This window comes from Chrysemys picta, chromosome 4, assembly GCF_011386835.1.
Source record: "Chrysemys picta bellii isolate R12L10 chromosome 4, ASM1138683v2, whole genome shotgun sequence".
NCBI classification, from domain to species: Eukaryota; Metazoa; Chordata; order Testudines; family Emydidae; genus Chrysemys; species Chrysemys picta.
This window is the reverse complement of record NC_088794.1, coordinates 49,107,250-49,132,763: the sequence shown is the minus strand read 5'-3', so window position 1 is coordinate 49,132,763 and position 25,514 is coordinate 49,107,250. Positions and strand designations below refer to the sequence as shown.

Genomic DNA, 25,514 nt, shown 5'->3' with positions numbered 1-25,514 from the left:
AAATGTACATAGAGACATTTCAGAATAAAATATAAATTACTCCTTATACATCTGCTCTGACTAGCAATGTCCTACTCAAGCATAGACGCTACATACTTCTCTGCCTCCTTTAACTATGGAGAGTTCACTGCGGCTTGCAAGTGCTGCACCGGCAGTATTCCCCTGTCCATGTGTGTGTTGTTAGCTCTCTCTAACCATGAAGACTCATTCAGTTTAGCCAAATGGAGTTCTTATTTCAGATATTCCATGTTGAAAGACAAGCACATCTGTCTTTATAAGCTATTTGTTTCCATAAAGAGAAACAGAATCTTCTGTATATTGAAAAAGACACATTAACTCGTTCCCATTGTTTTCCCTGCGGCGGCAGAAGGCAGTGAAGCACAATAATTAATGAAGAAGGGTGTTTTGGATTTATTATTCATGTAATTTGCATTAAATGAAAAAATATGGGTTGAAAAATGTGCTGGTGAAGGTCATTGGTAGCATCGCTTTGAAACAATAATTGTTTATAGAGCTAGAATCCTTTCTTCCCGTCCAGTTGGGTACAGTGCTCTGAAAATGTCAAAGGCAATTGAATACAAAGCCGCCTTGTAAAATTTAGTGTTAGGCAGGTTAGGACTGCATGAGAAATCGGATACTGAATATCCCACTAGGGCGTATTTATGTTCTGCAGAAAACGTTGATTTAAGTGATTTCCTTGGTTTAAATGTCCCAGGCTGCTGTGCCCTTCATCAGAGTTGAGATGCTACATTCCTGACAAGAAATTCTTTTCATTTTGGGAAAGAAAGGTGAATCTTAGCAGGTTTAGCAAGGATCCCAGTCTACCAATCAAGGGAAAATTGCATCCGGCCATCTTTCTGGGTACAAAGCCCCCACTGAACATTTTATTTAAATAACAATGGCAGGAAAAGGCCTGCGGGCAAAATGCTGTCCTGTCTTTTGTGGATGCTCCACAGGATATGCAGGAGCATGGATGCATATGGGCCAAGTATTTCTGTGAGTATTAGGGGCTGATCTCTCCCCATCGAAGTCCGTGGCAAAATTCCCAGTTGTGCAGGATCAGGCTCTAGATTGGAATTCTTGCTAATGATCCAAGAAGCATTCCTCCATTAGGAGAATGTATAATATGCTAGTTGGTGGGGCACAACTGGGCTCCCCCCCCCGTGCACCTTTCCCTCCATTCACATTCAAGAGCAGCTGTGAGGTGGAGTGCACATAGGGTTGCCAACTTTTTGATTGCAGAAAACTGAACACCCTTTCCCTGCCCCCAGGCCTTCCCCTTCCTGGAGACCCTGTCTTCTGTTCACTCCATCTCCCCTCCTTCTGTTGCTCCCCCCCACACACACACACTCTCGCTCATTTTCACCAGGCTGGGGTAGGGGGTTGGGGTGCGGGCTCTGGGATGGAGCCAGGAATGAAGGTTTGGGGCTGCAGGAGGGAGCTCTGGGACAGGGGTGGGGACAGGGATCAGGGGTTTGGGGTGTGGGAGGGGGCTCAGGGCTGGGGCAGGAGGTTGGAGCGTGGGAGGGGGTGCGGGCTCTGGGCAGCGCTTACCTCAGGAGCCTCCCGGAAGTGGCCGGTGTGTCCCTCTGACTCCTAGGCGTAGGGGCGGCTAGGGGGCTCTGCGTGCTGGCGCCGTCCACAGTTGCCATCCCCACAGCTCCCATTGGCTGCAGTGGGCAAGGGCAGCACGCGGAGCCCCTGTGGCTGCCCTGAGCCTAGGAACTGGAAGGACATGCCAGCCGCTTCCGGGAGCCACATAGAGCCTGACGCTGTGGCCAACTGGACTTTAGGTGGCCCAGTCAGCTGTGCTGACCAGAGCCACCAGGGTCCCTTTTCGACTGGGTGTTCTGGTCAAAAACCGGACGCCTGGCAACCCTAAGTGCACACTACTCCTTTTGGGGCCAGCAATAATGTGGTGTAAGGGTCCTGTTGCCTTCAGGCTTCTGCAAACCATCTTGCCCTCCGTTGGCAGGGCTACTTAAGGACACTGCTCCACTGCTGTTCCTTTTCCACCTGCTCCCACAGCAAACCTCACTGCAGTTTTTCCCAAAGTATTTAAGATAAATTATTGTTGGAGAATAGTAACAATAGAAGCAATATAAAGTAGCACCCAAAACTTTCTGCTGGCTGGAAAAGGAAGGAGTCTGAGTAAACAATGACTCTGTCAAGGGTATTGATTTTCAAGTCTTTGCCTTTGTGTGCAATGTTTCTCAGCATCTGCTTTCCCAATGTGTATTTTACACCGCCACTCGATAGTGAGGCTATGAACATCCTCCTCTCTCCACCCCCCACCCTCCTGCGTTGTTGCAGCAAGTATAACTTCCTGCTTTTGCAAAGTTAGGTACAGATATTTGCAATCAAAAAAGAGCTTTGATCTTAAGAGTTTTGATATCCACTCATCACAATATTACACTATAGGAACAAGGAACTCTCTCACCCTACTATAATAAAGGTAGTAGTATCTCAATAACACAAATGCTTTCTTTTGAATTTAAACCAGTGGAGGCGGTGGTTGGTTTGATAATTGAGTGCTTGTTACAGTTGTTTGAATGTTACAGAGGGGAGCAATGAGTATATGCTCTTGTTTTACACAAGCACAATAAGAATCCTAAATATGTCTTTTCCTGCTTTTCAGTTGTTGTTGTTTTAAAAAAAGACTTCTACAAGAAGGGTCTGTAGCAAATCTAATTTAAAGCAGAATGGTATTGTGGATGTAATGTGTATAATGATCTGTAGTCCTGATTCAATGATATGCAGTCCTGGATCATATTTTAGGAATGACCTGATCTATCTAATCTGGAAATTTTCTGGAATATAATGAGCTCTGGAGGAGGAGATCACTTCCACTCTTGATGAGTCTCAGTGTGAATGTAAACATGTATTAATGACTTGTTTTCCTCATAAAAACATAAAAATGGCCATATTGGGTCAGACCAGTCCATCTAGTCCAGCACTCTGACTTCCAACAGTTGCCAGAGCCAGACGAGACAGAGGGAATGAATGGAACAGGCAATCATTGAGTGGTCCAGCCCCTCTTGTCCAGTCCCAGATTCTGGCAGTTAGAGGCTGTAGACTCCCAGAGTATGGGGTTACATCCCTGAGCATCGTGGCTAATAGCCATTGATGGACCTATGCTTCATGAACTTATCTAGTTCGGGTTTTTTTGTTTTTGTTTTGTTTGTTTGTTTGTTTTTGAGCCCTGTTACAGTTTTGGCGTTCACAACATCCCCTGGCAACAAAGTCAACAGGTTGATTGTGTATTGTATGAAGAAGTACTTCCTTTTGTTTGTTTTAAGCCTGCTGCCTATTAATTATTTCAGTGGGTGACCCTTATTCGTTAGTTATGAGAAGGAGTAAATAATACTTTTATTTACTTTCTCCACACCAGTCATGATTTTATAGACCTCTATCATATTCCCTCTTAGTTGTCTCTTTTCCAAACTGAAAAGTCCCAGTTTCTAATCTCTCCTAATATGGGAGTTGTTCCATACCCTTAATATTTTTTGTTGCCCTTTGTATCTTTTTTCTAATTCTAAAACATTTTTTTAAATGGGGTGACCAGAACTGCATGCAGTATTCAAGATGTGGACGTACCATTGATTTACATAGCGGCATTATGATGTTTACTGTCTTATTTTCTATCTCTTTCCTAACATTTTTTGACTGCAGCTGCACATTGAGTGGATGTTTTCCCACTAGAACTTTCTCTTGTGTTCTACAGTGATCCAGCTATCAATGTATTTGAATAATTACATACTTACATTTTCTTTCATACAATGCTCAAAGGGTTTGGTTTTGATTAGGAGTGCAGTGCCCAGTGTGTGCAAAGTCGCTGCTACCCCAGTAGTAGGGTGTGAAATCCCCCCTGCTCCTTAGCTTTATTTTGGCGGGCTGTTTTTTAGCTGCTTTGGCAGTTAGTTTAAACAGACAAATTAACATTACACTGTGAAACGAGTTTAGTGATGAGGAATCCAGACATATATTATATATGTAGTCAAAATAATACTTTAATGCAAGAGAGATGTTGCAGAGAATTACTGCTAGAAGCAGTATCATTTCATCTTTATAAAAATATAATAGAGGCAAAAAAAAAAAGACACTGACAGGAGCTCTTTTTATTATTTATTTATTTATTTTGTATTACTGTTGTGCTGCAGGGTATTGGTGGTTGCCAGCAAGTATGTTTGATCTGTGGGCAGGCAGAGACCTCATTGAAGCTGACCGGTGTGTTAGCCACCATTCATTCATGCTAACTGAGAGAGCAATTAAATACTCCTTTGTTTAGTGATAGCTGAAACAATAGTAGCCACCCCAACTCAAGGTCCCTGGAAGGCCTGACAGGAACTAACTCAGATTTCCCAGGGACTGATGGAAAATTCAGGGCTGGGTCACTGATTGGTGGACCTGTGTGTGTCTGTGTATATCAGTATCAGAAAGGGAAGAGAAAACAAGTGAAGCAGTTGGTAGCCTGGCCCTGAGATGGAGCAGAGACAGAGCTCCTTGGGGTACAGGATGGGCTGGAAAGCAGGCTTGGATTTCTGGACACGGAAACTGCCTGCTGCTGTTTGTTCCTACTGTGTTCAGGGAAACAGAACTTTGTGGATATTCTTTGTAAATAAACAACACAGCACCAAAGAAATAAGTAACTTGTATTCAGAATTTCTCCCCCTAAAGGAAACAACCTGGCAAGGCCCCAAATATTTCCTAACTGCTCAGGTCAAGGGGCAACATTATGATAGGACCCAGAGGCCCTAAATTCATGATCCCATTGTGTTAGGCACTGTACAGAAACATAGTAAAAGACAGTTCCTGTCCCAAAGAGCTTACAATCTAAATAGACTAGAAAGATAAAAGAAGTATTTGTTATCCTCATTTTATAGATGGGGAGCTGAGACACAGATGTGTTAAATGACTTGCCCAGGGTCTCACAGAAAATATGTGGCAGAGTTATGATTTGAACCTGATCTTCTGAGTCCTGTCCAGCACCTTAACCATAAGACCATCATTCTTCTCTTTCCTTTTACTCCAAAGATGCTGCTGTGTTTGTACATTGGTTAGGACAATAGGCCCTGATTACCACTGGGGACTCTGAACACTACCACGTAAAAATAATAATAATAATGAGAACGAGTGCATTTTAACTGTACACTTTCATTCCACATATTGCATTGTCGCATGCACTCATCTTTGAGCCAGAGCTGCAGTAATTATTGGTTAAAAAGGAATAATCTTTTAATTAGGAAATGATTCTTTTCTCTTGTGATCACTATTCTTGCTTTGTTTTGCTGAGCAAGGAGGAGAAATTGCAGAACCTTTTGAGCAGAGAAAGAAAGATGTTGTCAGAACAAAGAGAAAGCTGCACATGTGGGGGAAGCACAATAGTTAATTTTTTCTGTTCTCCTCCCCTTCCTCCTTGAAACACTGGTTTAAAAAAAAAAAAAGTTCATGGGAAATAATTAGGTTTTCTTTCCAGACATATTTTTCAAAAATGAAGTTTACATACTGTAACTACTACCTCGTTCATTACTGCAATAACATACTTGCTTATGCAAGCAATTGTGAATATAGCCCTTTATATGATGTTTTATGTGCTAACACTTCATTTTATGGCACGTTAATTAACGTTCAATGGCAAATGAGGTTTTGGTGATAGTACCGTGCGCTTAACTGTTGTACACTCTTCTTCTCTATGTGTTTTATGCTTCTGTTTACACTCCTACCTTTTTGTCTGTCTTGTCTATTTAGAGCTTGACTACACAGGCAAGTTTTACCAGCTACACTGGTATAATTATACCACTCTAGATAAACCAGTATAGTCGTGCCTGTATAGCTCTCCCTGTGGATGCTCTTATTTCAGTATAGGAGAAAGAAGAACAGGAGGACTTGTGGCACCTTAGAGACTAACAAATTTATTAGAGCATAAGCTTTCGTGGACTACAGCCCACTTCTTCGGATGCATTATAGAATGGAACATATATTGAGGGTATATATATACACATTCCATTCTATAATGCATCCGAAGAAGTGGGCTGTAGTCCACGAAAGCTTATGCTCTAATAAATTTGTTAGTCTCTAAGGTGCCACAAGTCCTCCTGTTCTTCTTTTTGCGGATACAGACTAACACGGCTGCTACTCTGAAACCTGTCAGTATAGGAGAGGCTTTTTTCAGTTTAGTTTAAACCCCTGCCAAAGCAATGTGAGCTAAACCAAAAAAACCCACCCCTCTTTTACTGGAATAGGGTGACCAGATGTCCCGATTTTATAGGGATAGTCCCAATATTTGAGGCTTTTTCTTATATAGGCACCTATTACCCCCCGCCCCCTGTCCCAATTTTTCACATTTTCTATCTGGTCACCCTGTACTGAAAGAAGAATGTCTACAGGGCGGTTACAATGGTATAACTGTGGAGATTTAAATTAACATCTTAGCTGATATTGTAGTAACTTTCCTGAGTCGACAAGCCCTGAGATCAGGGGTGGGCAAACATTTTGGACTGAGGGCCACATCTGGGTATAGAAATTGTATGGCGGGCCATGAATGCTCACAAAATTGGGGGTTGCATGTGGGGTGGGAGGTGAGGGCTCCGGCAGCGGGAATGGGCTGGGGATGAAGGATTGGGGATGCAGGAGGGGTCTCTGGGCTGGGACCAAGGGATTTGTAGGGCGGGAGGGGGATCAGGGCTGGGACGGGGGGTTGGGGCACAGGGGTGGGGTGGGGTGGGGAAGCTCAGGGGTGCAGGCTCCGGGAAGCGCTTACCTCAAGCAGCTCCTGGAAGCAGTGGCATGTCCCCCGCTCTGGCTACTATGCAGCGGCACAGCCAGGTGGTTCTGCACTCCACCCCGTCCGCAGGTGCCAGCCCCACAGCCCCGAGAAGCAGCAGCATGTCCTCCTCCAGCTCCTATGCAGAGGCGCAGCCCTGGCCAGACGGAGCTGCGTGCCACCCTGTGCACAGTTGCCGCCCCTGCAGCTCCCATTGGCTGCGGTTCCCAGCCAGTGGGAGCTGTGGGGGGCAGTGCTTGGGGCAGGGAGAGTGTGCAGAGCCCCCGGCTGCTCCTACTCATAGGAGCTGGATGGGGGACATGTCACAGCTTCCAGGAGCCGCACAGCAAGCCCCCAACCCTGCTCCCCAGCTGGAGCGCCGGACTGGGGCAAGCCCCTGACCCCACACCACGGCGGGAGCTCGAGGGCCGGATTAAAAGTTCTAATGGTCCATGGGCCATAGTTTGCTTACCCCTGCTTTAGATTGTAAGCCATTTGGGGCAGGGACTGTCTCTCACTATGTATATGTACAGTGCCTAGCAGAGTGAGGCCTAAATTTTTGTCTGGGCTCCTAGGCAATAATAATATCTCTAACATAATAAACCCTAAATAGGTTTTACTGAATTGTAAATGTAAGAGGAAAGTGTGACAGATCCTCACACCAGTGCACAAGATCTATGCAACATTTAAGCCATATTTTGAGGCTCAGATGGTGCATAGTAGAGCCCTGCCCGGGACTGTTTTTAGAACTCTGCGGAGAGATTGGGATCCTGCAGGACCCATTGCCGTAATAGTTGGAGCAGGATACAAAAATAGTCTGGCACAGGGCTCTAGTGCATAGACTTTGTACTGGCCCTCCATGTAAGGGTGAATCTCACACCATGTTCATATCTTTATTACATATACTGTGTGGCCAAATTCTGCCCCTACTGGTGCAGGCAGGGGGAGCAGAGAGGCTGCATGGTGCATTCTGTATTGCAGGAATGACGCTGGTGAGGGCAGGACCCCATGCTGTGAAAATGCACTGTGCTGTTCCTCTCTTCTTGTGAGTCCCTGACTTTTGACGGTGGAGAATGACAGTATAAATGTTAGTCACCGGGGGCTTGGTCATGTCCTCTAATCTCAGGCCATGCCCAACAGACTAGCTGGCCCACTTCAGTGCAAGAGAGTTTTGGTGTGTGCTGTTTTCACTGTGGAAGAGGTTTCTTAACACCCTCCCTTATCTCTTGTGCTTCAGAAGGCAAGATTTAGCTCTCGTTGATGTTTTTGCTAACATATACTGATGGATAAATAGATTTTTTTATTGTTCTTACTCTTCATTATTTCCCTATGTACAGAAGAACTCAAGGAGAAACTAAAAGAGTATGTTGACGAGGTGAATATGCGGAAGCCTGGATTCATCAAGGTGGTCCGACACAGCAAGCAAGAGGGGCTGATCCGGTCTCGAGTTAGCGGATGGAGAGCTGCCACAGCACCGGTTGTTGCGCTCTTTGATGCTCATGTGGAATTCAACGTGGGATGGTATGTATCTTGTTGCTGCTTGCAATTATTTGTAAATTATGGCATGATATTTATCCAGCATATAAGGAGATGAAGTTATATGCAGATCTTTTGACACAGATTTAAATACAGAGATAATTATGAAAAGCTTATTGTTCGTAATATGCAACATAGTCATATAATCAAGATTCTGTTTTTTAGAATTAGGTTATTGTCTGCTGTAGTGGTTATTCCAGTAAATGCATGTTACTAAATTAGACAAGTAGAGCAAATTAAAGATTTATTGCCTCTGGTTAAAATTTGTATCAAATTTATATATGCACAGTATATTACTGTTCTCTTCCATTTTCATTTGATTTTTGTCAATAGCTAGTGCACAGATGATAAATAATCACTTAAACATGGAGAAGCTCAGTAGAACAGGTCAGACGTGTAACAAACTTGGTCCTGATTTTTTGTATGCAAAATTAAGGGGGTAATGCAAATTTTTTATATGATTTAGGGCCAGATTCTATGGTTTGCTGAGCTGATCCAATGAGATGCTGTGGCCTCTCAGTACTTCCCAGGTTAATTCCATGTATTGTGCATCCGAACATACAATATTCTTTACATTTCTTTCACCATTGCATTTTACTAAACTTGTTTTAAGAATGTTTTAAAACCTTACAATAGTTATAAATGTCAGAAGAGCCCTGGGAAAAGTTTTGTTGTTAGCATATTATAATTAACAGTATAAGAAAAGCAGACAGAGGCCCCAATTCAGCAAGATATTTAAGCACGTGTAACTTTAAGTATTCAAATAGTTCCATTGAAGCCAATGCACTCATTCGCCTGCATATCTGCTAAAGTATCTTGCTCAATTGGGCCCTGAGCCAGTTAAGCCTCCAGTCTAAACCAGTGTTTTGGGATCACCCCATTATTAATTGCTCAGGGCATAGCAACTGTAGTTTGGATGGCCAGGTGTGTGTGTGTGTGTGGTGCGGGGGGGCGGGGAAGGGCTTGGCTGGAGCTGGGAGAGATATGGAAACATCCAACTTTTAACCCAGTTCATGTGCACTGTGTATAAACATTTTTCATTTTCAGCAAAGGAATAACAAATGACACAGGCTACCAAGCTCAACACTCATTTCTAAGAGACTTGTGCTGTTTATATTTAACTGACAGCAGCTGGCTTTACAAGATACAAAAAAATTACATAACCATGTCTTGGCTCTATCTCAGATGTGCTCCTGGTGTTACAGTGGTCTCCTTAACGAATCATTTTAATTAGAATCTACATTGCATAAAACATGTCTGGGCAAAGGAGGATAGCTGATTCAGGGATTAGGAGTGGGATACCCAAGCCTTTCACTTTTAGGTCGTTGATTCCAATTCAGTCCATGTTGATAGTGACCAAAAGTTGTTAGCATCTGAAGCTGTTCAGTGGCCTCTGTGAAATTAGTTGGTGGTTTTAGCCTGATTCCTAGTCAGGAGTGACCATGTCAGAGAATTATTGTCACAACTCGCTCTGACATCTTTGTGGATGGACTTTAAATGACTTGGATGGTGCTGTCCAGAGATCAAGGGTAGAGTATCCTTGGGGCTGCACTACTTTTTTTCATACTTACAGGTGGCCCAGCAGGTCACAGCTGAGGCTTATTGAGAGGGCGGGTAATAGGGGGGAAGAGAGGACCTTCAGTGGCTGGTCTATTACTACTGCACCTCTCATGAGCATTTAACTATGCAGTTGTCCAACTTCTGTTTAGTTTCACTGTTACTTTTGTATAAAAAGATGGTCTCTTTAAAAGGAAAAGAGCTTTTGTCCCTGGGATACTTCAGTTATTAACTTCGATCTTCTTGATGTCCTTGATCATAGAGATGGCCTGGAGACATCCTCTTTATGTGGTAGCAAGGATGTAAATAGTAACTGATAAGAAAGGTCTAATTTCTTCTATCAGCAGACTAGAAAGGAATAATATCCAGTGCATGCTAGATTTAAAGTTACACTATATACTTCGGGCCAAATCCTGCAGCCTCACTCAGTAAAACCCACACTTCCATCAATGGGAGTTTTGCGTGAGTAACAACTGCAGAGCATGCCTTTCAGATAATGTAGAATATAGGCTCTGGCTGGCATTAGGGTTTTGCTTCTGTTGAAACAATCTCAGTATTTGTTCCTTTAGGGCTGAACCAGTGCTCACGAGGATAAAGGAAAACAGAAAAAGGGTCATTTCTCCATCGTTTGATAACATCAAATATGATAATTTTGAAATAGAGGAATACCCCCTATCTGCGCAGGGGTTTGACTGGGAACTGTGGTGTCGATATCTGAATCCTCCAAAATCATGGTGGAAGCTGGAAAACTCAACTGCTCCGATAAGGTAACATGCAGCTGTGACACGGGTTTGGGACTTGTGGGAAGCGCTCAGTTATATGTAACAAATAACAAAGAGCTGGCTACATGCATTTTATTTTAACAAGGACCAAGGGGGCTGCTTATCAAACAGACCAATAGTTAAATTAGAATAAATGTTCTCACTGTTCTCTGCCACTTTTACCATTGCTCCCTCAGATAACCACAAAAAAGTTGTACAGTCTCATGTACTTCATTTTTATATAGCAAGTCAGAGCAAATATAAAAAAGCAAAAGAGAAGACTTGATGCTTGATTCGGTGTTGCCATCTACAAATGTCTTGTCTGCTAATTTAATGGTAATGATCCAGAAAGACAATGCAGTTTACAAATGTATTGCAAAAAGGTACAACTGTCAGAGTGATGAATTAATATCTGATTATTACACTTGTGGTTATATCACATAGTTGTACTACTATGTGTTATAATCACACACACAAATCTGGCCCATATATGTGGGAGCAAGAAGTGTGTGAAAACCCCTATTTTTGTATGACCTAGCTCTGTACCTGCTTATTCTATCTAGAGAACTGTTAGTCTGGTGCGGAAGAAGACCCCTGTCTACTCTATGGTACCAAGGGTAGTGTTGTCTCATGTAAATAAGATTGATGACCTCCAAGCAGATCTCCATAGATCCTAGTTCTTCTTTCTATGCAAATCCCAAGGAGCTCACTGTAACCTCCCCTCTGGTTTCCCAAAAGCTTTTGCAGAAAGAGAGGAGGTGGTTGAGACTGAAGTACAAAAATTGTACCTTTGGAAGTGCTGGGGTGGGGCATCAGTAGGTGTCTCTTGCATTCACCCACACAGTCAACCTGAGAGCTATCTTTGGAGCTGTCAGATGGAATTGTTGGCTCAGAGCTGCATTGACCCACTCCATATCTGTAGCCATCACTTGTTAGGAAGGTGAGAGGATGTCCTTAAACAGGACTATGTGTCAGGAGATCTGGATATGAATGCTAGCTCAGCCATAGACTTTTATTTACGGTGGGGATAACAATATCCACCTCATAGGGATATGAGGAAGCTTAATTAATGTTGATAAAGGGCTTGATAACCTCTGGAAGGCCCTGTAGCAGTGAAAATTATTATTTTTAATATCTTCTTGTTGACTTTTTGAAATAAAATAGTTACAGTTCAGAACAAAGTACTGGTCCTGATTGTGCACTTCACCCAATAATTATGTGATTCCTGATGGACAGGGGTTAGATTTCACTTTACAGTGATGGGCATTTAGATTTGATCCTTGCAAAATCCTTAAATGGGAATGAGAGCTGGCCCTTGTCCTGGAATATTGTTTATTTTTGAGATACATTGTACAAAAGTGTCACGTAATAATAAATTAAGTTCAGCGTGTGGCTAGATAGCTTTACTAAGACCATTCCCCAGTAACCAACACGTTATTACTTCAGGCACTGTTGAAAGGAAACATAGTGAATATACAACAGAATTAAAACAAAGTCAAAGGGATTCTTTGCTTCAAAAAAACATTCAGAAACCTTCCTATTCTGTGATAAACTCAGCACTATTTTTTTTTTTAGATGGTATAAGGGCGTCTCATATTTTCCTCATTACTAGATACATCAGAAATATTTTCTCATTATGCTGAAGTGGTGCAGTAATAGTGTAGGATAACACCACACAAATATCTAAATCTGTACAAGGGGAGAATTTTAAGTTTTGTGATTAAGCAATCTTATAATCACATGAAAAGCAGATGTCTACATTTAACACAGTTTGATTGTTCTCTTCCTGATAAATGCAGGATGATTTATCCTATACTCTTGAATTGTGTCCTTTCATTAATATCCTGTTGTTCCCAGTGCTCCATCTGCTCACACTATGACAAAAATGACATTTTTGTTTTTGTCAGCATGCAAGGTAAGCTAAAAACACTATAAAAGGTAGATTCATTACTCTACATTCGACTTTCCTCATAGAGGGAAATTTATACTCTGTATGGTCAAATCTTCACCACTTTAAAGGTGGTTCAGCCATTATAAGACTGAGTGTCTCAGGATTTTGAAGGAATAGGAAATTAATATCAGTAGGACTGGGTGACTCAAGAGTTTGATCAATCGTACCTATGGAGACTCTCACCTGTAGTCCACAGATTCAGATTTGTCCCTGATTAGCAGTGGTTGAAAGACATCAATATTTTACAACATTTCAGTGAAAGGAGTGAGTTATCTCATACCCACTTCTTGTGTCCATATTACAAAAGCCAACAAAAAAGGCCCAGACTCAAGAAAGCATCCATATATTCACTAAGGACTCTTAAGCAGATAGTTAATTTAAGCTTAAAGTTCAGCATGCACTTAAATGCTTTCCTGACCAGGGGATGGACGTAAGCATGTGGTTAAGTGCTTTCCTTCATCAAGGGCAAAATTTGCACTAATTGGTACCCTTGTTGGCAGTCTACATTGAGAACCCAAGAGCTGAGTGGCAACAGAGACTGCAACCCTCTTCTGACTACAGCTGGTCTCTTCAAAACAGAGCTTGGACACATGGGCAAAACATTGCAGGGGAGCATCACTCTTGTTGCTCCTTCTGTACTGAGGGCTTCAGTTTTCAGCATTGTCAGTTTGGCACCTTCCACCAGCACTCAATTTGGTTTAAAATACAAATAACACAATAAGACAAAATTGGCCAAATCCATCTTGGGTGTAACTCCAATGCAGATCCATGGTCTTACACCCAGTAACACTAGCTACGGCCCAGTGACACTAACTACAATCTGTTTGAGTGACAATAAAAAAGGAAGAAGCTTACTTGCTTTCTAACTGTTATTTTTTTTTGTTCTGTTGTATTCATGCAGAAGTCCTGCACTGATTGGATGCTTCATAGTAGACAGGGAGTACTTCCAAGAGATTGGCTTACTAGATGAAGGCATGGAGGTCTATGGAGGAGAGAATGTGGAGCTTGGGATCAGGGTAAGAAAATGTAACAAACAACAAGCACTGATGATTTGTTCTTATAAAATCTGACTTGCCCCATATCATAGGCGAAGAAGCAGACAAAGGATAGCAGAGGTAGTATGTGAAGGAGCTATATAACTGCTGTCTGTCTGTGTGTTCATGTAATGTACCAAGCCAGCCATAAAATCCTACACCTATGGGTTGTGTAGAGGAGGGATGGGATGAAAAGCAGAGGCTCCCTTGTGAACAATGTAGTTGGGGAGGGGAGGATACAAACATGATGTCGTTATTTCACACAGCTGGTAGTGGTAGCTGCTATGATGAAGCTTGGAGAAGACTTCTTTGCCCCACTTATAATGCAATCACCTATAGGGAGGGGAGCTTCTCAAAGATCTAATGGGGAAGGTTCTCCTAGATTCCTCTGTTTATTTAAATTGAGGAGCTCACTTTGGAGATAGCATATTTGCCCTATTGTTTCATCTGTCTCCCCTCTGCCTTTGCTGAGGATTTAAGATATTCACAGAGTACTGAGTTTGCATAATTGCTCGTATTTTCTTCTTTCGTCATACACTGTTCATTTATTTACCATTTGCAATACTCTGTGTGATTTGTGTATCTCATTCTGCCTCCCCTCATGAATAAATACCATCCTGAAAATGCAACATTGCTTAATTTAAGAGATTCTCTCAGATTTTGATACAAATGAAAGACTGATTCTGAGTTACATAGTTGGAGAAATGAAAAAGAGGTCTGATTTGCGTTACGTAATTAGATTTACAATCTCTGCTACTGAAATGTGAGCTGAACATATTGAAGTTTGTGTTTTGTGGCTGTCAAGTCTCTGGAATAAAGATGTACACTAGCATAAAGACAAGGATGAATTTCTGTAAATAATGAGAAAATATCTTCAGGTAATGCGTTCAGACTGAGACATACTACAAAGCCACTCATTTTCCACCTCTGACTTTCTGAAAATCTTTTCCTCCCACTTGTCAGAGAGAGAGCATTATTGCAACAGAAGGGAAGGCAAGGCCCTTGCCAAGAAATGTTACCCCACACTGGCAGGGAGTGCTAGAGGAGAGATGTGAGCATCTGCCTTTGATAAAACCAGTCTCTGCCTGGTTAAGGAGAGGGAGCCTGAGTCCTTTCCTAGAGCCAGATTTCTCAGCTTGATGTTGCTTGCTGAGTTTTAAAATTAGAACACTGATTTTTAACTGAATGAGTTATTTGTTTCTATGAGAGGGCAAAGAGTTTGATCAATCGTACCTATGGGACTTTGATGATAATTTGTATGACAGAATATGGCCCCAATGCTCTCAAGTAATGTACTAGCCTGTCCGGACTGTTTAGTCATTGTGGATGTTAACTGCTGAAAATCACTTTGATAGACAGGGCTAGACAGATGCACAACACCCCCACCTCGCCATAACTGAAATTTTGGCATATACTGGATTATTGGAATAAGACCCAACAGTGCTCTAATTTCTTGATATCTATTCTTCTGTCTCCAGGGAAGTGAAGCCTGACCTAAATAAAACACTTTCATCTTTGACATACCACAATGTGCAAGGTAGCAGAATGTATATTGCTTCATCTAGCTCTATTCTGACTCTGATCTGAGTTCCCAGCTGCATCAAAACATCTGTAATAGACAGATAGCTCAGCAGTTTATTAATGACTCTCCTCACTATGCTCATCATAACCCAGATAATACTAGGATTAATATACATTTAAAATGTAATATTAGATCTGCTAGGAATGTAATATTCTTTCTGCAGATGGTAGACTTTGCAAATGTGCCTCTTCACTTAATCCACTGCTCCTGGTACAGACCTGAGGCCATGTGCTGCCTCCTGGCAAAATGCAGGTGCCTACAAAAAATGCTGTTGTCAGAATATTGTGGAAAATCATGTAATTTAGTTGCAGTCCCTAGCTCTACAGACTGTAGTGTTACTCCGCAAAGCTGCCTTTAATTTTTGTTAGATAGAGGCATGCTGAAAACTATGGTCAGAGAAGGATTTAGGTCCAGATGGTCTTTCTCTGCTGGCTAACTACATTTTCTTGTCTCTGCAGCACCAGAGAGTAATTTCAAGACTTCCTGGGTTGCTTTTAACTACAGGGTCTAAAATGAATCACTTAATACAGGCTGTAATTGTTCAACAGAAACATCAGCAGTTTGTATTTTATAGTTACAGTATCAGTACAATAAATAACACTTGTATTTTAAAATTATAACCTCCACACCGGGATGCAGCTTGCTTCCTCTGCTTCATCTTTCATCTGTACTTTCCTTTTTAGCAGCATATGGCTTAATCCCATCTCCTGACATGTGGCGCTCTTTACTATGTAGCCTTGGAGAATCAGCTACCAAGCATGCCTGAGTAAACCCAGTAGCTGGCTTTCCAAGTTACGAGGTAGTGTGTGCCATGTATCATACAATATGATGGAGCTCATTAGCCAGCCAACTTCCTGAGCTTACTCTATGGCTTACCATAGCCAGGAAGTTGTGAGTAAAATAAATACACAGTGGCCTGTTCCTATTCTGCATGCTGTAATGTGTTCACACAATGAACAGATGGAATGCCAAGCAACATTCCTTCCTTCCTTCCTTCCTCTAGGAAGTCTCTGTGTGCTGTAAGCCTGCATGACTCTACAGGCTCACCTGCCTGAAGTAATGCTTGGTTACTGGAACAGGATTGCCGTCTTCTCCCTGGTAACGTTTTATAAATGTGGAGAGTTCAATGTTACAGGGTGCTAGGTTATGAGGGTACAATATGGATGCACAGAAGACAGCACTAATGAGACTCCCCTCCTCCCTCCACCCCCCGCCCATTCCACAGAGAAGATTGTCATGGTGGGTCTCTGCAGCTCCTTGTGGAAGGAGGACTGTGAGTAGACCAAAGCAAGTACTGTGACCAGCGTATCCATGTGCTGTATGTATGTGCTGAGCCAAAGCCCTGTTTAGTGGGGAATCTGCAAGCCATGTCTGCTACATTTCCCCATGCCCTGTGTTAGCAGCCATGGCTGGTTCAAACTGAAAAATTTCTCTCTCAGCTCTGTGTCATTTCCATGTGGAACCAAAGCCCTCTTATACTCGCCAGGATTAGTCTGTAACGGGCAAATCTTGCCTTTTCCTCTGCAGCCTTGAAGTGCCCTGCTCACAGCAGAATGGGTAGGAATGAGTCCTAAGTCAGGGTCCTAACCAAAAGAGGAACCTTTCTCTCATCTATTCACATTACTTGGGCCACTTGAGACCAAAAAAACGCGCAAACCACTTGGAGTTGTATCCAAAGCATTCATTGCTGGTAACACCTGGATCAGCCATAGAAAGCGGGAACAGTTATTTTCACATTGCAGTATGTTATAGGATTTGGGGATTATTCTGTCAGGATCTTGTAAAAATTCTCTCTCTCTTCTCAACTCCGTTCATCTCTGAGTTGAGGTAATATTTTATCAGTAGGCTTTTTGCCCCCTCATCTATGACTTTGTAATAATATGTGTAAAATATTAAACATCTATTATCAAATAAATATTAATAGAATTCAGTTGCCTTAGGGCTAGATGACTATGAGTGTAAAGTATGAATACATTCATAATATAGGAAACAGTCATATTTTTTTCCCTGACAGCAAAACATTTTCTTACAAAGCTCAGTACTTGCCTCATAACAAAAAAATCAAGCTCACTAAGACAAGATGAGGAGAGCTGGTGAGCTCCTTGTCAGAGGGGCTGGATCCCATCGATGGAGTACCTCTCAGGATCATATCCTTAGACTCTGTGTAGGATAAGCCTGGGTCCTTCAGAGGTCCCTCATGCTTTATCGGTCCCCCTAAAGTTACCGTGCCATCCCAAGCTGTTTCCTGTTGAGATGTAATCACTTGCACTCTCCAGATTCTGTTACAGTTTCAAGACAAGGTTTCCATCATTTGTGACACTCTGCTCTCATAATATAATAACACAGGCTTTAATCATGCCCTTAAGGCATTGGCTCATGTTCTGGGGTCAGTGCAGCATCACGCTGCCCAAGCAGAAGTTCCAGGAGGCACCATGCCCCAGTGAGCATCCATAAGAGATTTTGTGCTTCCCCACCCTAGCTGGTGCAGAATATGGGTGCGAAGCCATGGCCCCTTGCCTTCCCTTATAGGTTTGGGGCATCTATTGCTGATCACAGTGTTAGCCATGAGATGTCCTTGTGATCAGGGAAGCCCATGGATGACCATTGTGACCAGCCTGTTTTAAAGATTTGGAAGGCCAGTGTAATACTTCCTTTTTGTGGGGCCTAATCCAATTCCCACTAAAGTCAATACAAGCCTTTCCACTGATGTCAGGCCCATATAGATCATTTTTTCATCTGAGGAGCTCAGAGTAGTTTACAAACATTACTGAAGCTTTCCAACAGCCTATTAAAGTTATATTGGACGCACTTTTATAGATGCATAATCTGAGGTTCAGAGAGATTGAATGATTTACCCAAGGTCACAGACAGTGGCAGGGGCAGAAATATAACCCCAGGCTCTAGCTTCAAAAAGTAATGATATATATTAGCAGGACTGTGTTCTGGCTGATGTACTCACATTCCTAGGGATAAAATGTCCCAATTAAACGAGAGAGAGAAAATTCTATTTAAAAGACAAAAGCTCCTTAATGAAAAAATGAAACATGTTTGCAGGGTCTTTTCCCAGTAAAAGAGCCTTACATGGTAATATCCTTAACTTCTGTTTATTAACCCTTACCAAACCAGAACACACACACTAAGTATACAATGGTCACCACTCCTGAGCATGCAGGCAATCTTCCCCCTCCTGGCCAGGCAAGGTTCAGGTCATCTGGAGCTCTTGTTGCTTCGTAAAATTCATAAGTTCCGTAAGCGGGGTGGGTTTGTTTTCCCCCCCGTTTTTTTGTGTGTGTGTGTGTGTAATTGTCGGGTATACGTCCCCAACTTATGCAAAATTTGACTTACACAAGGCGTTCCGCCTTGCGTAAGTCGGGGAGCGTCTGTAGTAGGGATATAGAGGCCATAAAGGCAATACAATAGAGACGTATAGATTTCACAATCACAACTGTTGATAAGTGGTTTCTTGCCAGACAGAATGCCATCAAACAAAGTTTTCTTTGAACATCTTAAAATCTGCTTCATTGTCTGGTGCTGATGGGGACTGTTAGGACAGGAGCAGCTTCTTAACAGCTTGATATTAAATTGTTTTGGTGCAATTTAGATGGAACATGACACTCTGCAACTTAGCTCATGGCTGCTGTTTAATAGAGAAGAAGGCATCAGACCTTACAGGGAGGATATCCCAGTCTCCATCTGTCTATCTATTCCTAGAGTTTGTCACCTGAAATCTCTTTTCGATAATGTGGCCTCATAACTGTTTCTTCTTTGAAAGGACACCTCTGTCTCTCTTGCTTTCTTTTGTTGTGCTCTACAAATACTCTCTAAGGGCAGTTCAAAATCAGTGCAGGAAATAATTTTCAGTGCTACAGTTCTCCTGACTGGTTAAACGATGCTTATCTTTTCAGAAACCTCTGGAAAGTTTGTGGTGTTAGTAACCTGGAACGTTTGGAGACATATTTAGCATATCATTTTATATGCCAATTGTATGACACAGATATATAATTGCACTATATATGGTAGGTATATATAGTATTCTTCTTTTCAGATTATAAAAATGAACGTATTATGGCTTCTAGGAGCATGAACAGAAAATAAGTATAAATTCACAAATGCACATTGACCATTTTAGCACATCCATAAATGAAGATAAAAAGTTCAACCATACACCCAAAATCTCTCCTCAAAATACCCCTTTGGGAAAATAAGGAATGAATAGACAGGCCTTGCAAATTACTCTGTGTATGTGTGTGTGTGTATGTATTATATACTATATATAATATACATTACATTCAGTATTTAAAATAAATGAACATCTGTTTTGATAGGGTATATCTAAGGTTATCATCTCCCAAACATTTGAAAGCTGAGTTCTCTTCAATCCCATTACACACACCACACACTTTGTCACTGTCACTTGGTGTGGTTTTACAACTATGTATTTTTTTATTTGATTTTTAGTAATTCATGAAAGATCCACATAGACTGCAGTGAAACTGACTACACACACAACACTGTCAAATGCACAAAATAACTGGAGGGGGAAAAACAGAGAAAATTACACTTCTCTAATTTCTTTGTTATAGTAACCTGAGGTGTTACTTGTAATAGCGTGAGGTAAAATGATTTTCAGGTAGAAATGTAGTTCTGTTTTTTTTTTGTTTTTTTTTTTTAGTATATTGGTTTCTCCTTAATTTCAGCTGTTAAAAGTTAACTGAACATGAATGTAAAAACTTTTTACATTCATGCCAGTTTTGTGAGTAGAAAAACAGTCATTTCTTGTCAGCATGGTTTCTTGAAGCAAGAAACAGTTTTGTTAACTAACTTTAAATCATGTGAGAGAAAGTTGAGAAACTGACAAAAATTGGGGATCTTGCGAAAAGTGTTTGATACTTTTTAAAGCAAATGTTTTTGCAAAAAATCATGAAAATTGTTTAGTTTTGCAGCATGAGTGCAGCCAGAACTAGTGATCTATGTGACTTCGGTGGCTTTGTATATAATTGATATTGTGATCTTGATATAGGCAAAAATCATCTCTAAAATGCTATTGGTTTAGGAAACTACTTCATTGTAAAAAGCAACAGAGGGTCCTGTGGCACCTTTGAGACTAACAGAAGTATTGGGAGCATAAGCTTTCGTGGGTAAGACCTCACTTCTTCAGATGCAAGTCTTGCATCTGAAGAAGTGAGGTTCTTACCCACGAAAGCTTATGCTCCCAATACTTCCGTTAGTCTCAAAGGTGCCACAGGACCCTCTGTTGCTTTTTACAGATTCAGACTAACACGGCTACCCCTCTGATACTTCATTGTGTTGATGTACTAAAGCCTAACAGTACCAGAGACTAGTATTCTCTATTTTAATGACTGTCATTTCTATACGATTATCATTTCACCACAATAAATGATTCTCTTGAAAACGAAAGAAAGAACTTGCCTCCAAATTGTCATGCCTCCAGTTGTGTCAGTCATGACATCTGCAGCAGTTTGCTCTCCATGGCTTGTTCTATTTTTGTGTCAAGCCTCCAGTGGAATAATTATTTTTCCCCTGTTTAGCCCATGAATGCCTCAGCAGGTATCCCGCAGCTACAGCACATATAATTATACATACAGACAATATTACCAGTTTGCCAGTGAATTATTTTTACACTATTTCTGGGGAGAGAACACGTTATTCAAAGCTCCCACAGGAAAGCCGATGATTGATGTAACACCGGCAGATATGTGGTGTAGCATCCCTTTAACATACATTAAAGAGCAAGAAGTATTTTAGATTTCCAGTAGAGGTGTTTTTTGCATTGCCTGCAGCTGTGTGGTCCCATGTTTCTAAATGGACAATAATGTTAACATCTTGATGCGCCAACAAAGGAAATTACTGCTTGCAATGATAACGAGAGAAATAACACAGCTGAAGTCAACACACCTACTCACAAATCAGTGGTTACAGGAGAGAGACAAATTAATTAGTGGCTTATCATAAGATAGCACAAAGTTTAATACCTTAAGGGTAGCTAAAAGTGGCACTGTAACCTCTGGTATCATAGTATCTCATATCTTGTTGGTACAGACTCTTCATTTTACTGAACTTCTGACTGGGTCCTTTGACGTAGCGCAAGATCTATCATTAATGCAAGACTTTCTGACGCTGGCGTAGGGCATCAGGGACTGGAAAGGAGTCTTAAAAAAACTGCGTGAAAAATGAACAGTCACAATATCTTGTCACACAAATGTTAAACCTCTGGTAATTTGCATTGGTTATACACTTTGTTTCCCACCCCCTTTCAGGGTAAAAGATGATTTCTTCTGCTTCCTATTTATGGCATAAATTTGGCAATGGAGTGACATAAGTATCAATTATTTCACTGTGCCTAGCAGCGAGATGGATACATTTGAGAAACAACCGAGTGAAGCTTTATGCCTTCAGTGACCCTGGAACCATGTTATCTCCTAGTAACACAAGCCTTGGAGTGGCTTACTGCAATTATAAAACAGCATCCCAACATACAGAGTTTAACAATACATTGTAAAAGTTTTACGGTTCGTGAAGATAAGTACAAAATTAATCCCTGCAGAACAAAACAATTTAAAAAGTACATAATGAAGCAATTAGCTAAAAGGGAGAGGAAAACACTGACAATTTAATATGGAAAGATTCTTTACATGTATTACTTTTTCCATGAGGGCATTGTACAAAGGCATAATTAATGTGAAACGAGGCCTGTAAGGCAATTAATGAAGACTTCAAAAGTAAAATTTTAAGGAATAATTTACATTTTAAAAATTGAGGGCCAACTCTAGTTAGGTTGAAGCCTTCCATTTTTCTTTTAAAAAAAAATCTTTTAGCTTTCCCTTTTGTCTTTTTCTGGGTCTATTGCAGCTTACCCTTAGAATTTTCAGCTTGGGTGTGAGAGCAGTTACTGTCAGAAATACATGTCAAACTTGGTCCAAAATAGAAGGGAAGGCTCCAGGACAAAGAGAAGTGGGAATAGTCTCCCAAGAAACCACATCACTTGGGTCATTTCATACTAAGGGACAGTCCTGTGATGGCAAGGGAATGGATTAACTAATCTAAATGATCTTTTCCACCTCTAAATTCTCTGATCTGATTTCTGTGAATGCTGCTTCGAGCTGCCACTAACACAGAATAAAGACAGTTTCACGTCAATGCAAAGTTTCTTGTTAATTTCTGCTTGCTGTAATAAATACCAAGGTCTTGATTCTTTGTAAGGTTCTGCTCTGTGCACAAATGTAAGCAAACTAAGCACATATCCTACATTAACTCTGTAATTCCCACCTTTCCTATAGTGCATATATCCTGAATCACCACCTGAATGAACTCACCTCACACCGCCCAAGACAATGTGTTTAGATCTACTCTTTGGGCAGACTCCTTCTAAAGGAGGCTGTTATTGAAAGAACCTAACTGAGTTCCTGTTTAAAGGTTTGTCTTCAAGTATCAGCATGGTGTGCAAATCTCGACCTGGGCTCTCTGCAAGCCTTGCATGGAATATGGCATGAGCCAAATCCTACAGAAGTTAAGTCCTCAGTCAAAATGCTGTGATTTCAATGGAAGTTTTGTCTGAACAACAGTTTGACCCAATGAAAAATGGTTACTAATAGATTTACAGAGATCTTTCCCTAAAACACTGCAACAAAAAAGCAGTCAAAGCCCATTGGGGAATCGATGGAAGTAGGTGTACTGATTACAGTGGGCTTTGGATCAGGCCTTTAAAGCCTACCCCTTTCCACAGTGAGCTGTTAGAATACTGAAAGAAAAATATGGAACCAAGAAATCACAGAACTACTATCATCAAACGTGGCAAAATCCATTGCTCCATCACTTTCATTTGGGTTGCATCCCATTCATCTATCTGTATGTGATCTGTTTACATTGGAAGGGGCTGAGATCTTTTCTTCATACTTGTCTATAAAGTACCAACCTCACTGTTGGCGATTTATAAATAATTAACAACAATCACAAAATAACCTTAGGTGAAACATAAGTGTCCACAATCTACAAGTATTTTATATGGTAAATTGTTCCAAACTGTCAGTGTTCCCCCCCCACCTCTGAACTCTGGGGTACAGATGTGGGGACCCGCATGAAAGACCCCCTAAGCTTATTTCTATCAGCTTAGGTTAAAAACGTCCCCAGGGCACAAATTCTTCCTTGTCCTTGGATGGTATCGCTGCCACCACCAAGTGAGTTAGACAAAGATTCAGGAAAAAGACCACTTAGAGTTCCTGTTTCCCCAAAATATCACCCCAAGCCCCTTCACCCCCTTTCCTGGAGAGGCTTGAGAATAATATACCAACCAAATAGGTAAACAAGGTGAGCACAGACGAGACCCTTGGGTTTTTAGGACACTAAAAACCAATCAGGTTCTTAAAAGCAGAACTTTATTATAAAGAAAAAAGTAAAAGCAGCACCTCTGTAAAATCAGGATGGAAGGTAATTTTACAGGGTAATAAGATTTAAAACATGGAGGATTCCCCTCTTGGCAAAACTTCAAAGTTACAAAAAACAGGAATAAGCCTCCCTCTTAGCATAAGGAAAATTCACAAGCTAAAACAAAATATAATCTAACGCATTTCCTTGCTATTACTTACAATTTTTGTAATCTTGGATGCTTATTTCATGTAGGCTTTTAGGAGATGGTTTTTCCTGCCCTGGTCCCTCTCTGTCCCAGAGAGAACAACAAAGAGAGCACAAACAAAACCTCCTCCCACAGATTTGAAAGTATCTTCTTCCCTTATTGGTCCTTTTGGTCAGATGCCAACCAGGTTATTTGAGCTTCTTAACCCCTTACAGGTAAAGGAGGGATTTTGTGCTATCCTTAGCTGTATGTTTACGACACAAACATTCATCTTGAAGATAATTGACTATATGTTGGGACCCACAAAAATAATGAAATCGCATTGGCTGGGTTTTTTTCTGCACGATGTTTGTTAAAATACAAAGAACGCTTTCTCTTCTGCAGACTTCAGAGACTCGAAAATACTTCAGCTTTTTGAAATGTCCTAACAAACTATTTAATTATTAAAGAGCCTTGTCTGGAGTCCAAATATAATATTTGTTGCAAACAAGGCTATTTTGGTTTTCTAAGAGACTCTATGACGAGTATGAATTCAGCGACTATGGTACATGCTAATGAACTGCTTAGTGTCATGCAGAATTTGTTTTTGATTAGATTAAGCTACAGCAACATGAAAGGAACACTCAGTGATTAAAGAGATGAAAAAAGAAACACTTTTAATGAACAAGTGGTGCATCTTCATATGTCAAAGTATAAATTAAATATTCTAAAAGGGATGAACTTCAATGCAGTAGCTGATTTGATTGAATGTTTGTGAATTCAAACACATTTAAATGCACTTGAATGGAATTTATCCAAGGACAGAGATTTACAAATACTTAAAATTAGTAGAAATACGGACCTTTTTATTCTGAGGAAGGTTTTCTGACTCTCGAAATGGAAATTCCATTTTTTTATGTTTAAAAAGTGCTGTTTTTAATCCCTTCCCCTTAGCTGTGCTTATGACATCTGCATCTAACAGAATAGGGACCAGATTCACCAAAGCCAACTTGAGGGTTTATCCATTATCCCTCCCTGTGCCAGACTGGTCAAAAGAGAGATTCCATCTGTTGTTACTACCTCAGTCCTCGCAGCATTTTTGATTAGGGAAGGGGTTCAGAGCAGCTATATATTATGGTTAGGCTACCCCTGGATCATTCTGAGAGGATCCCTTGTATCAGTGCATAAACAGTCATGGCCATGCCCCTTCCATGGCCAGGACTGTCCAATTTTGGGCTACCGTATCACCTTGATGGAGTGGAGGTTGCCTCCGATTTCTGGTTCTGCAATTTTTCTCTCTCCCCAGCGAGTTTTCTAAGTTTTACTCCTTCTTGTATCACTGTTGAAGAAAGCCCTATATCTAGACATTTTAATGGTGTACACACACTGGTGTGAAATCATTAGTGAGTAAAGCTCTTTCTAGGCCCTAGAACCAAGAGACAAATCTCAGACAATAGTATATATTGTAATCTTAAATGCAAATTGGAGGTAAAGCCTCCAGAAAGTTTCATGATTAAATCACTCCGTTCGGCTGTGTTTTTGTTTAATTGAAAATGTTAATTTATTAATTCAGTAAAAAGTGTACGTTGTGGGGATCACATTCAGGTTTTGGACTACAAAAAGCCACATGGGGAACTGTGTGGTACAACTGTGGGGCTCTGATCCTTACTTCCCCAGACACATGGATGCTGAACTTCTCAAACTCTCCACATGTGGAGCCATGGAGAGCCATTCCTGAATCTTCCTAAGGAGTTAGCGGGG

The 25,514-nt window shown here is 41.2% G+C and overlaps 1 protein-coding gene across 7 annotated transcripts in view; it reads left to right on the top strand.

Moving 5' to 3' along the window:
- The window catches only part of GALNT18 (polypeptide N-acetylgalactosaminyltransferase 18), a 445,377-nt gene that overhangs the window by 275,112 nt on the left and 144,751 nt on the right, over positions 1-25,514 (top strand). For all 7 annotated transcript variants that reach the window (XM_065594861.1, XM_065594856.1, XM_065594858.1 and 4 more), the window contains 3 exons: positions 8,101-8,284; positions 10,426-10,623; positions 13,470-13,584. In XM_065594861.1, the coding sequence (XP_065450933.1) occupies positions 8,101-8,284; positions 10,426-10,623; positions 13,470-13,584 (497 nt within the window). The remainder of the gene's footprint in view (positions 1-8,100; positions 8,285-10,425; positions 10,624-13,469; positions 13,585-25,514) is intronic.